Genomic DNA, 15,482 nt, shown 5'->3' on the forward strand with positions numbered 1-15,482 from the left:
TTCTGCTATCTAGCATGTTATTAGAAATGACAATATTATGAAAAGTAAACAAAATGAAAATCCAGGATGGAATGTGACAGTATTATGAAAAGGAAAGTTGCTACTCACTATTTAGCAGAGTTGCTGAGTCGCAGATAGGCACAACAAAAAGACTGTCACAAATGAAGTTTTCGGCCATTGAGGCCTTCGTCAACAGCAGACATATGTGTATGTATCAACGTCTACTGTTAGCGAAGGCCTTGGCCCAAAGCTTCATTTGTGACAGTCTTTTCATTGTGCCTATCTGCGACTCAGCATCTCCAGTATATGGTGAGTTGCACTCTATCCTTTTCATAATATTGTCAATATTTCATCCTGGATTTTCCATTGTTTGATATGGGAAGACTGATTTTCAATAGTGCATCGTTGAGCAAACATAACAAAAGTTTACCGGATTGACTGGTGGTCTGGAAAATTACTCCACCAGCATGAGGTGATAATTCTCTGTTTATGACAGACAATGGTGCCCCTTGTTACCACAGAAAATTGGTTTGATAACATTTATTCATCAGTTATTTTCATTGACTTTTGAATTAATAATTTGAGCAATCCACTTTTAAATTGATAATCTGAGCAACCTATGACCTACAGCATAAGATTTGAAATTTTGCGAGCAGTCTGAATCTGCAATTGTAATTATAAATTGTTATTTAATCACTCTTTCTGCCAGGAGGCTGGACAAGGCTGTAGTAGTTGATTCTATATGTCTTGTTGCAGATAAGACAAAAGTCTTCACTCTACAGTGCCACTCCCACCACACCACAGATTTTGAATATCTCATTTGGAAGCAATTAAACCAAAAATTGATAGGAATAATACCAGACTGTATCCCAGTTCGCCCCAAGTACTTCATACACAAGTCTGATGTACTGGTACCTCTTTAATGTGTAGACCTGCGTGTGTGTGTGTGTGTGTGTGTGTGTGTGTGTGTGTGTGTGGGCGCACGCGTGTACACCTATCCTTTTTTCCCCCTAAGGGAAGTCTTTCCGCTCCCGGGATTGGAATGACTCCTTACCCTCTCCCTTAAAACCCACATCCTTTCGTCTTTCCCTCTCCTTCCCACTTTCCTGAAGAAGCAACCATCGGTTGCGAAAGCTAGTAATTCTGTGTGTGTGTTTGTGTGTTTTGTTCATTGTGCCTGTCTGCTGGCGCTTTCCCGCTTGGTAAGTCTTGGAATCTTTGTTCCTATATATATATTACAATCACTTTCAATATATAGAGTACAATCACTTACAATTTTTTGTTCAGTTGTGTCTATGGACCTGCTAAAACTGTATCACATTGGTTACATAAGTAATGTATTAATTTAAATATTATCCACATCAAAAACACACACTTCGTGAACTTCAAGCTTAATGTCAATAATATTAAGTCAGCCAAATGCCAGTAATATCAAAATGCGTATAATACATATGTTAACACTATAATACAGGTTTAGCAGATACAAAGACAGCTGTTCTGATCTATATCCAGCCACGAGGAAATGTAAAACTGTAGTCTAGATGAGAAATCACATTATAAAAGTGTAGTACATGATTAGTGAAGTCTCCAACAAACAACGTAAATATATATGAAATGGGAAAGCAATTCAAGCTCTAAATATGTAAGGCTCCTACTGGAGGATCCCACGTGAACAGCTGTGTGTGGCTCACATGCATTTACTGACATCAAGAGGCCAACACATTATGATTTTCAAATAAATGCTGTACATTAGCATTATGTTCACTGTTGATTCCAACTTCCCACCAGTGCAGCTATTGAAAAGCAGGTTAGGTGAATCAGATGACTCTACCTGAATGAATTCCATCACCACTGGCTTCTGAAAAACTGTACTAAAACACTGTGCAGTACCAAGGTCTTTGCATCCTATTTCATGTATATCATCTCTGCATACTTAGTATCTTAATCATCTTTCTATCAGATATTTTATGATTATGCAGGTTCATGGAGTTGCTTAAATCCATGTCTCAATCATCAGCTTATGTTGAACTCTCACAGCTTCATTGTTCCACAATTAGTGACATATCTTGCGTGGAAAAATATTTTCTCCCATTTGTGTAGCACCTTTCAATTAATTTCATTAAACTATGTTTGGCTGTGGTACTCATTCTGGAAATTTGTAATAACTACAGTTCTGACCTTACCTTGTAGGACCTGTATCAAACTGCTCACTGTTACTTACAACAAAGAAGCATGAAAAAGCTTAAATAAAATGCTTCATGGAGCCTGAAGTGCCTACCTGACTGAGCCCGACACGGTACCCGGAGGGGTCGGTATCGATGCCGAGCAGCATCTCTTCGACAGCTCGCCTCTCATCTGGCACAGGGCTGGTGGGTCTTGCCTCAGGGGGAGCCAGCAGGCGGAACCTCCGGCGGAACTCCGAGAGGGGCAGGAACTTGGGGAAGCCCTGCTTGTGCAGGCGCACTGCCTCCACCAGCTGCGCTCCTCGCAGCTGCCAATGAAGACACCCACACTAAGTGAATATGAAGTAGTTTGCAATTCTGTACGGATGAGTTTTTTATTGTGGAACATACAATACACGTGTTTCATATGCTGACATCAGAGCAATCCTCAGTTTGGCTACAAACTTGTCTACCATCTTAGCTGACACACATTTTAAAATTTTGTGAAATGTCTGGCCTCCTACCTAAAGTGCTGGGGAAAGTAAATCAATGAGCTCTGAGTGGATGGTTCTGCAATGTCTGTTTTTTGTTTTAGTAGTCAGCCATAACATAAACAATCAGTGACTTTTAATACATACAAACCACTTATCTGTGTTAATATAGGCATTTTGAACAAATCTGTTTAATATATGAACCTGGAGAGTTGTTGCGCCACTTTCACTAGTGAGATGAAGCACAGTTCAACCTATGTGATGTGTATATTAACTTTCAGTAGGGGCACTGAAGACCATGCTGTTGAGCATCCTAAATCCAACATCATCAAATCATCATGAATATTTCAGAAATTGTTTCTGTTAAAACACCTGAGCTGAGGCCATAGCCAGTGCATCATACTATTCACTAATGTTTTGTCCTTGTCTCTGGGGGAATCTTCAAGGATGAACACAGAGAACTGCAGAGAAAAAGTCATAGGGTCCAAATTTGTAACTTTGTTATAACCTGTATACAGGACGCTACAATTTTTAACACAATGTGAAATGCATATAAATCTCTGACCGATGACAAATATCCTCAAATACAAGTAAGTTACCATTAAAATTTACTATTAGATTCTGTTTAGACTCAGCATGCATGTATTATTTCATTTCACTCCTTTGTTCATTCTGTTAAAATTATTCTGAGGTTTACAAGCTTCTATTGCTTGTCTGTACAAGCAAATATGATATGCTTTGTTTTGGATAATATATAAACTTACTTCATAGTCTCCCCACTACAGAATGTGTTCCATTATGGCTGATGTATCAGTCTGTTTGAGGCAACATTTCCTCTTGTGTTTGGCTGAAGGGGTGTTATTACTACTTTTAGTGGTTCCATTATATACCTTAGCACAACTTCAAAATATTTTATGCAGACTAGCTGTCACCAATGACTAATGTGCATCTTTTACAAATCTACAAAATTCACCATTTTCTACTTGGTCTTAAACAATCAGCTCTCTGAGTTTTTTACACAATTGCCTGTGTTTCTCCTCTGAAGATGTTGCTGCAGATGGGGACAAAACATTAGAGAGTAAATGTATGCCTCAATCACAGCCTGTCAGCCTGGATATTGTAACAGGAAAAACCACTGGCCATGAAAGCCTACACTGCATTATTTCAAAAATTGCTTTGTAATACTCAATTCCAAAACTCCATGTTAAATGTGAACATTAACTGCATATTACAGTTCTCCGTCAATACCTGTAACGTATGGCAGAAGGAACTTTTGGTACAATTTTCACTTCTGCCTTTCCTCTTCTTTTTTAATCACACAAAGGAAGAACAACTGTTGACAAACCTCTGTGAGAGTTTTATTTTCTTCCCTCCCATAATTATTATTTTGAAAAATATATTACATACCAGACAGTAGCATATTACCAGACTCTTCATATACTGTATGCAGAACCCACATTGACTCATACAAAGGAGATTTTCAGTCTTTATAAAAGCAACAACAAATGACCATTAAATTGTTAGATCTGCAACTTTCTATTGTGAGTATTATGTGGGCATTATTACTGTTGACAAATGAGACTAATGCAAGGACTTTGCTTCTGACACATATGAAGGTAACTAATATTACATTTACATTTTCTCCTCTGCAATGAATGGGCAAACATTATCCTACTTGATTAGGGACTGATTCCCTGCTCTCTCCACCTGCTGTGCCTATGCTGGTGTTCCCTTAATCTTAAAAAGCTCCATGTATGTGCCACACATGCTATGTTACTCAAAGTAGCAGACCTGAGTAAGTAATGAATGTCTTATCTATTCAAGGTGCCTTACAGTTGTATATCTGATAAGAGAGATCAAGAAATTACCATTTGAGAAGAAAATTCTATGAGAGGTCCCAGTTTAAGGATCCATTCAGCTCCAAACCAGAGGATCACACCCAGTTCTAGATATGACACTGAAAATTGCAAGTCATGCCTCAGCCTTTTATGTTTGTCCAGACTTTGTACAAAGATTATCCATATGCCCAAGAGACAAGTCATACTATGAAACTTCCTTTAGATTAAAACTGTGTGCCAGAACAAGACTCAAACTCGAGACCTTGGCTTGCACGGGCAAGTGGTCTACCAACTGAGCTACCCAAAGCACGACTCATGACCCATTCTCTCAGCTTCAATTCTGCCAGTACCCTGTCTTTTACTTCCCAGCTTCACAGATGCTCTTCTGCGAATCTTGCAGAACTAACACTCCTGAAAGAAAGGTTATTGGTAGAGCACTTGCCCGTGAAAGGCATAGGTTCTGAGTTCAAGTCTCAGTCTAGAACACAGTTTTAATCTGTCAGGAAGTTTCATATCAGCCCACACACTGCTGTGGAGCGAAAATCTCATTCTGGAAGTCATAATACGATTCAGATGTGTTCCAGACAATACAGAGCACCTTGTATTTGTTGCTAAGCCAGAAGCAGACAGCCAAACTGCCAATATCAATATTTGCCTTCTATCTAGAGATTGAAAACCCATCACTGCAAGCACATTTGGGAGTGGTCAAATTGGCCAGAACGTCTGTATCCAAAGTTGCTATAAGTATTACAGCACAAAACTCAGTTGCCCTAACAAAATTCCAGCCTATGACAACAACTGAATTCTGTCAGCTGTGCCCAATGCAATTTCTTGTTGTTTCCCGACAGTGGCCAGTTCCATCCACAGCTGACCATCTCCCAACAAACAGAACTATCTAATGACATACAAGAAGGTACTAACCCAAGCCACTAGAGAATAATGCCTACAACAAGAGATCAAACTACATGACTGTGGTACTGTAGGCCACATAAGGCTGCACTAGCAAAACTACAAAATACTATGGATGAAAGCAAGAAATAAAGATGGGTCCTTGTGTCTGCTAAGAATCTGCAAGATGTCAGATGTCAGATTTGGAGCCAGGCGTGTGATGAAAGTCAAAAAGGTGCAACATTCTGAAGAAAACAGCAGCACAAACATTTTGAGATGAAAAAGATGCTCTCTGTATATCGAGAATTGCACTGATCTTTAGTTTCAAATTACGTGCAACCCATTTTATTACAGAACAATGCCTCACATTGTGCTGCAGACAAATGAGCTCTATGTTTCAGTGTCTTTGCAGTATCACAATTGAATCTCTAACAGAATGGCACCCTGTATCTTTACCAGTGACCTCATCATACTGAAACAGGTATGCCATGTGTCAATGTTACTTTACAGTTCACTTTATTTATTATTTTCCGTACCCTGATTTTTATTGGTTAATAAATGAGATGTATGTGTATTTTGTTGAGGCTTTTATTCAGATATAATGTGATCTAAATGCACCATCACAATCTCTTTACTGGGATGTGATCTTATTTTCCTCTACTGACCTATGTGTACATGCCATTTAGCAAGTAAATCAGGATTTATTTAAAGTTTATTATATTACCAATTTTCAGTCTAAGGGAGAAAATCTTTTCTTTTTGTTTACATGCATGTGGAATGGTATGACAATGCTGTCAGTATACAATGACCACTGATGGACAGGCAAAACAAATAGCAATTTTTAAATAAACCAGCACATATATACACTAGAAAATAGTAAGCAATGGTACAGGCATAATTTTAAATTTTGCTGTAACTCCTTAGCATCAGTTTAATTCTTAAGTTTTGGGCAGTAGACAAAACAAATACCCACTGAAGAGTGCTGAAGCATTTATGGCTAGGATTATAGAAAAAGAAGATCTTGTTTTACAAGACTAGATTCAACACTATCAAAAAATTGACAACCTGCTGACAATGTGCAATTTATGAACATATAATTCTTAGTAACTATTTCGGTGCACAAGAGAAAGTCCCATTTCTTCTGGGAACACAAGAAACATACCTGAGACCTGAGCAATGGTACATTGATAACAAGATCCTCAGCATTCCCTGTGCTGCCAGAACGTGGCAGCTGAGACTTTGCATCAGAAAGCCCAGCATTATGTTGGGGCAAGAAACAGTGCACAAACTTCAGCCGAGTCCTTCGTAGTGTTTCAACAAGGCCATCCTGAAAATGAGTAACAGTATCACATAAAACTGCAACAGACCGTGGCTGTAATGATTTTTACACCATGAATTCTAAGCTATAGCAAATACACAACAAATTTCTCTTACTTTCAGAGCAATGCTTTTAGGACAAGCAGGAAAGAGCAAAAAATTGCAGTAGATCCTAAAGTTTTGAAAAGTAAACGAAAAACTATTACAGCTGGTTTCTACGTAGACATTAATGACTGGCATAAACGACGTATTTAATCCACATTAGCTTAGCTTCCACAAATATAAATCTTTAACTAAGGTATTTTAAAACATATCATTTCTTGAGAAACACTTAAGCAGTTTCCTTCAGTGAAAACGTGGGAACTCACTATGTTGCCAGTTTCTCTTTGAAAATATTTAGTCGTAGTCTCATACATCCTATTTGTGTAGTTTTTGATTGCTGCTGTAGCCCGTGAAAAGTGGATGGTGGAAAAAGCAATACCAAATCTACATGATGTGGTTTGGATGGTAGCAATATAGAGATTTACTTCAAATAGTACTACCGACAACATGCATATGACTAGCAATGCTTGCTATCCATTACACATACATCACAGAGGGGTATCCCAACTAGTTCTGATGCTAGAGTAAATAAAGACTATTTTTCTTCCTTTTAGTTAACAATTACCCAATAACATGTCAAAATTACTTCACATGTCATGTTATCAAAACTTTTTTATCTAGACAGTAATTTATATTTTGCTGATTCCTACGGTGTAATTAGTGCTGATAAACTTGTACTTTAAAGAACAATCTGTTACTTAAATTTTCATATACCATATGCTTTAAAATTTTTGAGTCCACTAATAAAATTATGCTAGAACATCAACCTGGACTCATACGAGGCGTGTTTTTTAAGTAAGTACCGTTTTGAAATTAAAAAAGAATGTGCTAAGATATCTCAATAATTTTATTTTTACATCAAAGCCTGTACCTTAACCTATGCACTGACGCCATTACAGTCTGATTCTTCCTTGTTTACACTGTGTACTGAGTGTTTAAGATGCCTCCAATAATCATGAGTCCTGCCGAGTGTGAAGTACGGGCTATTGTAAGATTTCTTAGTGCTGAAGGGATAAAAGCAATCGATATTCATCACAAGGTCTGTACAGTTTACGGAGAAAACATTATGAGTGATGGAATGGTAAGAAAGAGGGTGAGAGCATTTAAAGATGGCTCCACAAATGTGCATGATGAACAATGGAGTGGGCGTTCGGTTGTTAATGAAAGTTTGGTGCATGAAGTGGTCAATAAGGTGAGAGAAAACAGACACTTTACCATTTCCTCCTTGAAGGATGACTTTCCTAATGTTTCTTGTAGTGTTGGTGAGAGAAAACAGACACTTTACAATTTCCTCCTTGAAGGATGACTTTCCTAATGTTTCTTGTAGTGTTTCGTATGGCATTGTGACTGAGCACTTGAATAACCGAAAATTGTGCACTTGTTGGGTACCGAAAATGTTGACGGATGTGCAAAAAACCAAATGTTTAGACAGTGGATTGACTTTCCTTGAGTGGTACCACAATGATGGTGATGATTTCTTAAGCCACAGTGTTACGGGCGATGAAACATGGGTGGCCTACATCACACCAGAATAAAAGCAACAGTCCATGGAAGTTGAGCAAGGGCATTGTTTTGCTGCAAGACAATGCCGTCCACACGTGGCTAATCAGACCAAAGATATCCTCACATCCTTCGATGGGAAACACTAGATCATTCTCCATACAGCCCTGATCTTGCACCCAGTGACTACCATCTGTTCCTGCACTTGAAGAACCTGCGTGGTCAGAGTCTTCAAGACGATGACAAAGTCAAAACAGTGGTGATGCAGTGGTTAACAAGTCAGGCAGCAGACTTCTATAAGGAGGGTATTCAAAAACTGGTACAATGTTATGACAAGTGCCTCAATATCAACAGAAATTATGTAGAAAAGTAGATTAAGGTACAGGCTTTCATATAAAAATAAAATTATTGAAATATCTTAGCATGTCTTTTTTAATTTCAAAACGATACTTACTTAAAAAACACACCTCGTAAAAACAGCAAGTTTGCTGATCACAAACATGTGCTTCATTTTACATAATATGCAGTAATTTGAAAATTACTCTAATTTGAAGGTGTTCAAATTAAAAAAGTGTTCCAACTTTATCATTAAGCTTGCTGTAGCCTCCCCCCTCCCCCCTTCCTTTTCCATTTCCACATGTCTATGAAATAAAAGCACCTGAGAGAATATCTTACAATTTCTTAAATTAAAATTTCATTTTAGGAGATAGGCAAATACAGTGTTATATCATTCCCTCTGGTGGAAATTAGTAATTCTTGCAATCAAACATTTTGCCAATAGTAGTCAGAAAGTAGTAACTTAACATTACTTTTTAAAATGATTGCATTGTGCAGATTGATTAAAAAGAAGCATCATAAGTGAAGAGTTAACATTGTACTCACCACAGTGAACTTGACTTGCAGGCAAACAGATTTTCGTTTGATACCCGCAGCTCCAGCCGTGAATGTTCTGCGTATGCTCGATGCTCTCCTTAGTGACTGTGTGCCTTCAATTCCCACAACTGAGCCACCCAGCGTGCTTGAAACTCCGGTGCCACGGATACTCACAAACAGCTGGCTCATTTCTTCCCTGCAGAAGAAAATGATGTAGTAATATTTTAAATCATCTGAAAGTGGCAATAACAATTTACATTTTAAAAAGAATGAAACCCACTTGAAAATGGACGTACACTTGCAGTTCAAAGCTCTTTTTTGTAACTTCCTTGGCAAACACTGTATGTGCTCTATAGTTAGGTTAATATTACTTATTAGTTGACACTCCATATCGTGGATCTTATTTCTCCCAATAAGAACTCACTATATCACTATTTCAAGTCCACAACAACAAAGCATTTCCATGTGATGCACACATAATCTGTTATTGTGTATAATAACTCTTGGTTAGTTGAACTGTCACCCGCAAAATGCATTTTGCCCATGTTGACCGAGTCTTAACCAAGGCATAGCTGACAGCAAAAATGGCAATGCTGGAGTGCCATGTGCAAAATGTCAAATAACAAGCAGCTTTAATCAAAGTGGAGGTTTACTTTCTCAGGTAAACATCAATGAACTAAGGCTCCTCTTTTCTCTGTTTGGAACAATATCCTACATTTCATATTAGTGGCAACAAAATGCAAAATTGTTAACACTGCTATTATCATTTCAGCTCATCTTATTCAATTTGCATTAAACTGTACATTTATCTTCTTTTTTTATTATTGTTAGCATACTGAAACTGACCACAAGTTCATATTCCAAAGACATGGGCATTTTATCTAGGCATCATTTATTTTTGATGCTGTTATCTCATTAGAATTACAATCCTTACATGCTTAGGCCTACAAATTAAAATTTTTAGAAATTATTATATGCTTTCTTCAACAACCTCAAAAATCAAAATTCAAAACAGCGCTTGCAGATTTCAGACTTTCTTAGACTTTTTGTCACTAAATAATATCTTTCTCATGCAACAGAATATCATATTTCCTCTCTGAAGATTTCACGGCACTTACAAACACACTTAAATTTTGGGATACTGTGCATATTTCTCAAGTTACCCCATTTCATATTCATTCTAGAGCCAAGTTCAAAATCAAGCATATTTGACTTTCTTTAAGTTGGCTTTGCTATTCTCAAAGCAGTAAGAGAAATATAAGGGAAATATCAAGTTCATTTATTTTGAACTTCTCCTCAAATTCACATAATTTTTAATCCAATGTCCCTCATATGTTTTTTGAAGTACTTCTTCAAATGATCGTCAGTGATGATGAATAGATATTTTAGAACATTTTAATATTCTTTATCTTTTCTGTTTCTCATTCTGACTTAGTAAAAAAGTATTTCTCCATCATTCCTAGTCAGCAGTGGTCAACCCAATCTGTTCAGTTTCTTTACAGATTATGTTCCATCCTATGTGGAATCACCTTATCTGTCACTGTGCTCCTCCAATGCTCCCCACAATATTTCTTGAAGAATCCTTCCTGTACTCAGAAATATTTCGACGAGTGATTTTTGATGGTAGGCATGGTCACTAGAGATTACTGAGATATTCAATGTATGTTTCCTGTGTGGAGCATGATGCTTAACAAGAAACTGCAAAGAGAAATTTGGTGTACAGGCAAGTATTCTTTCAGTGAGGATTTCAGAGTTTTTACTGTTTTGCAATAAATAACTTCTTCAAATGATGTTTTCTATTTAAAATAGTTAGCTAGAAAGAAATAAGGGAATGAAAAGAAATAAAAGGATAACAAAGATTATCGCAGTGGTCTCAGTAAAATTAGTGATAGTAAATACACTATGAGATGGAAGTCATATATCATACAGTTATTGTCTGCTATATCAGCTATGAGATATGACTCTTACTGTGAAGGTTCTTTAGAATATGAAAGATGTGCTCTACTGTTATTTTACATAATTCTTGTTCAACATATGTGCAGGATATGAACCCTCACAACAAAAGAGAACTGACCAAATCTGTCCTCACACAGATTCTCAAACTTCAATGTCAGAGACTATAGCAGTTGTTATAGACGTTTGTGCCAACTTATTAACCAACTGCAATGGTATAGCAAAAAATTGTGCAATTTTAGAAAAGGAGAGCCAGAAATTAAAGATAAACAGTTCTAGGACATAGCTGAAGTAACTACATGTTACTATACTGGAGTTCATAGTAACCCACTGGTTATCACACCTACAACCCACAGTAGACATCATTCAGGCCACTATGGCAAGGTAGTGTGCTTCAACATTCAAATGGTGCACCTACAACTACATGAGATAGCCAAAATAGGCACCACAGTCAATGATTCCCATCACCCAGCCCACTGCGTGTGTGAAGCACTATGCTGGCAACATCTGTCAGGGATAGTGACCTTCAGTTGTTTGTGTGTTCCTTACAAGTAACTACTTTCATTGTAATCTTGTTGTCACTCTGTGGCCCAACAAATGGTATCTCTTTTATGACTGTCTCTTTCTTAGTGTCCCTTAGAACACGAGTGGTGACAACAAGGGTTGAATTCTTGCATTTTTCAGGTTCTGTGGTTTTCTGCCACTCGGCTCTTTCATTTAGACTTTACTCAGTCCATTCTGCAACAACAGCAGGGAGATACAGTTGTACCAGTGCTGCTTGCTTTTTGCAAAAATAGTAGTTTGCTGTCGTCCTCCTGCAGCAATCGTACTGCGGCTGGGCGGCTGAGCTTCACGAATTCAGTTGTAAGTGTTGTTCTTCACAGTGAGTCTAATGCAGATGCCATGGTCAGAGACACAGTCAGTCATTCAGCCCTAGATAAGGTGGTGTGTCAACATGCCCTTCAGCTTGAGGACTCTACGTTCGGGTTTTGAATACTGCACAGTCACGCAAGGTCTCTCGTGCTGCGGGCCACCAGTCAGAGTCTTGGAGTGATGTCACCATTGTTGAAAGCATGAAACCCTGGCCCATGGAGCCTATCATGCTGGGGATAGAGTAGGTAGCTGCACCACAAACAAGCCTTGGACAAACATGTAATCGGCAGCAGAAACAGTGAATGCCACTTCCATCATGCCCCTCTTGTTTTGTACAGCACAAGCAGCCAGCCTGCCCCAAGCAGTGGGATTGCCCTTGCCCCATTCACTTTTGCACCAGGATGTCTCTTCAATCACAGCATCATGGACGGTAAAGCTTTTTCTCCCTCCCTCCTCCCACACAAAGAAGTAGGTGTGTGTTATGCCTACTGTCCATAGCAGCATAGTGCACCCTGACATTTAAATGGCACGCATGCAACTAGCTGAAGTGGCTGCCAGAGGCAGCCTAGCCACAAATCCCCATCACCTATTTCCGAGCATGCATGTCTTGACACAAAAAATGGAGCCACTCCTTCATCTTTATAAAATTATTTTTATTCTTCAAATTTATCACAATTTAAGAAAAAATTACATAGCAGGAAAAATTACATAGCATGTTTCTTTTAGTTGTTTCTCTTTGGGGAGCTTGTGTATGTATTTGCTATATGACTGTTCACAAAATGCTCACTGTGCCCCATTCTCACAGCTTTACTTCTGCCAGTACCTAGTCTCCTACCTTCCAAACTTTACAGAAGCTCTCCTGCGAACCTTGCAGAACTAGCAGTCCTGAAAGAAAGGATATTGCAGAGACATGGCTTAGCTGTGCTTGGGTAGCTCAGATGGTAGAGCACTTGCCCTTGAAAGGCAAAGGTCCCCAGTTCAAGTCTCGGTCCAGCACACAGTTTTAATCTGCCAGGAAGTTTCATATCAGCGTACACTCCACTGCAGAGTGAAAATATCATTCTGGAAGTCTATCACTATGGTCTGCAATGCCAGTATTTTGAAACAGGGCAACGTTATACGTATGCAAAAGAAGCTTTGACAACTGCTGCAGAACCTACACTCAGTAACTGAATTATACCTGCCTACATAAAAGTGTGTAGCAACCACTTTTGCCCCAATGAAAGTGACAGTGCATTGTGGACTAGAAGCCATGAAATGCCAAAACAGTGGGCAGCCATCCTGATCCAAGACTGTCCAACTTCCATCCAGAAGTCTCAGAGATTGGTCAGAAAAGATTCAAAAATGCATGTACCTTGCTCAATGGCATGCCACGCAGTAATCTGGAGGAGAGGGATGAGGAGGTGCGAGTGTGCCAGAATCCTCATCTCAATGGAGTGTCCCTCACACATCCCTCAAACCATTCCAACACAATTCTTCTTTCTTGTTGATGGTGTAAGTCACCTATGTAGTGTTGCAGTCAGGCAAACTGATGCACTTGCTCAGATAGTAGGTTTCACTGAGAGAATTGCATGTCACCTCTAGCAGCAGAAGTCTCAGCCTCACCAGTAGCTGCTGCAGTCAGCATTACAATGCAACCAATGGACAGATCTATGGCGCATAGAAAACTCTTAATACTCAAGGATTTTTGGTACCCTGCCTCAAAATGGTTTTGGACATGACACTGCAAAGTGTGAGTACACCTATTATCAGTCTCTGTTCTACAAATTTTCATATTTGAAGTTATAATATCTAGAGTTTCAGAGATAGATCTTTTGAACTTCAAATAGCAGTTAATGATACAAATACTGAGTGTGCATGTATTATGCAACAATGGTGCAGGGATTTTGAAGTAGGTATTGTTACCATTAATCATCATAATTTGGTTACTCAGTTCTATAGGAAGGATGCTGAAAGTTAAGTAGTTTGCATTTTTCAAGTTTGTATTTTTCTTAAACATAATGTTGATATAAAAGGAGGTGGGGAGGTAGGAGGACTGACTACTGAAGAGCATTCTGAAGCTGCTGCTGTTCAACTGCATGATGAAGTGGGTAATGTAATAATTACAGCATAAAGATCACCTGTTAGGGACACAGACACTTTCATTAATAAAATAGACCTTCTGCTGCACATAACATTTACTGAAAAGAGCACCAGAACTGTCTGTGGGGATTTTAATATGACCCTTTGAATGATTCTGCTCAAAGAGGCCATTTCTTGGTGTACTGCACAGTTTCAACATGCTTCCTCTTATAAATAGCCCCACAAGAATAAGAAATAGACTGGTAGTCTTACAGATAACATTTTCAAATGAGAAGACCACATAGAGAGAAATTATTAATACTCATTTAGTGCTATCTGATCACAGCGTCCTCAGCTTCACAGTTCCGGGACAACTGTGAATGGACAGAATGTACTTCTTTCATATAAAAGAAATTTCTCTGTTGAGAACTGCACCAGTTTTTGTAGATATTCTTTGCTCTTTAATATTTATTTTTGAGTTTTTTTCTGAAGAAACTGACCATAGTCTTCTCATGTCAGATCACTAAACCTACTACCTGGATTATGCTAGGCTTTAAGATTTCCTGTAGGACTCCAAAATAGATTCAGTTCTCAAATGAAAAGAATAAAAAATCTCCAGTTTACACAATATGTAAAGATTTAAAAGAAAATACATCAACAGGTAATTGAAGAGGCATAACTACTTAGAAATGATAGCATTATAATAATGTTGAGCAACTACTCAAAATCTGCTCGGAAATTGTAAAAAAGTGAAATAGGAAAGACAAATGAAGAATGTTGAGAACACTAACATTGGCAAAAAGAAAGAGACTTGGCAAATTACATATGTGATTACTTCATAAATGCTTCCAGAACACTAAGCTAAAATTTCACAAATCGAGATAAACTGATATATGTTAAACCTGCATAGAGCATGACATCGGAACCAACTAGTGAACATGAAGTAGTAAAGGTGATTAAAAGTCTCAAGTGCAAAGTGTCAGCAGCTGAATAGTAAGTACTAGTCTCACTCACGATCTGTAATACTTCACAAATTTCAAAGTTCTTGGCGTACACTGCTCATTTACCTTTCACTGAGTGTGTGTTCCCCCATAAATTAAAAATTTTAAAATGTTACCTTTATTCAAGCATTCTCTGAATTATTTGAGAGATTAATTAAACAATGAATCACTGAGTTCCTAAACAACCACAAATGAATGAATGGTAATGAAAATGGCTTTCGATCAGGAAGAAGTACAGGAACAGTAATAATGGATTACACAGATGAAATAATTAGAAACCTGTGTAACTATGGTAGTGTTGTTGGAGTTAATTAAGATTAATTTAGATCTTTCTGAAGCTTTAAGTACTGTTAGCAATAAAATTGTTTTACAAAAGTAAGAAGTAATGGGGTAAAAGGGACACACAACAAGTGAGTTCAGTGA

General features: G+C 38.1%; 1 protein-coding gene across 2 annotated transcripts in view; it reads right to left on the reverse strand.

The window, feature by feature from the left end:
• LOC126284715 (unconventional myosin-XVIIIa) overlaps window positions 1-15,482 on the reverse strand; it is a 1,203,577-nt gene that overhangs the window by 148,912 nt on the left and 1,039,183 nt on the right. For both annotated transcript variants that reach the window (XM_049983847.1, XM_049983846.1), the window contains 3 exons: window positions 9,181-9,367; window positions 6,542-6,706; window positions 2,279-2,491 (listed from right to left, as the gene is read on the reverse strand). In XM_049983847.1, the coding sequence (XP_049839804.1) occupies window positions 2,279-2,491; window positions 6,542-6,706; window positions 9,181-9,367 (565 nt within the window). The remainder of the gene's footprint in view (window positions 1-2,278; window positions 2,492-6,541; window positions 6,707-9,180; window positions 9,368-15,482) is intronic.

The sequence above is a fragment of the Schistocerca gregaria genome, chromosome 8, assembly GCF_023897955.1.
Source record: "Schistocerca gregaria isolate iqSchGreg1 chromosome 8, iqSchGreg1.2, whole genome shotgun sequence".
Taxonomy (NCBI): domain Eukaryota; kingdom Metazoa; phylum Arthropoda; class Insecta; order Orthoptera; family Acrididae; genus Schistocerca; species Schistocerca gregaria.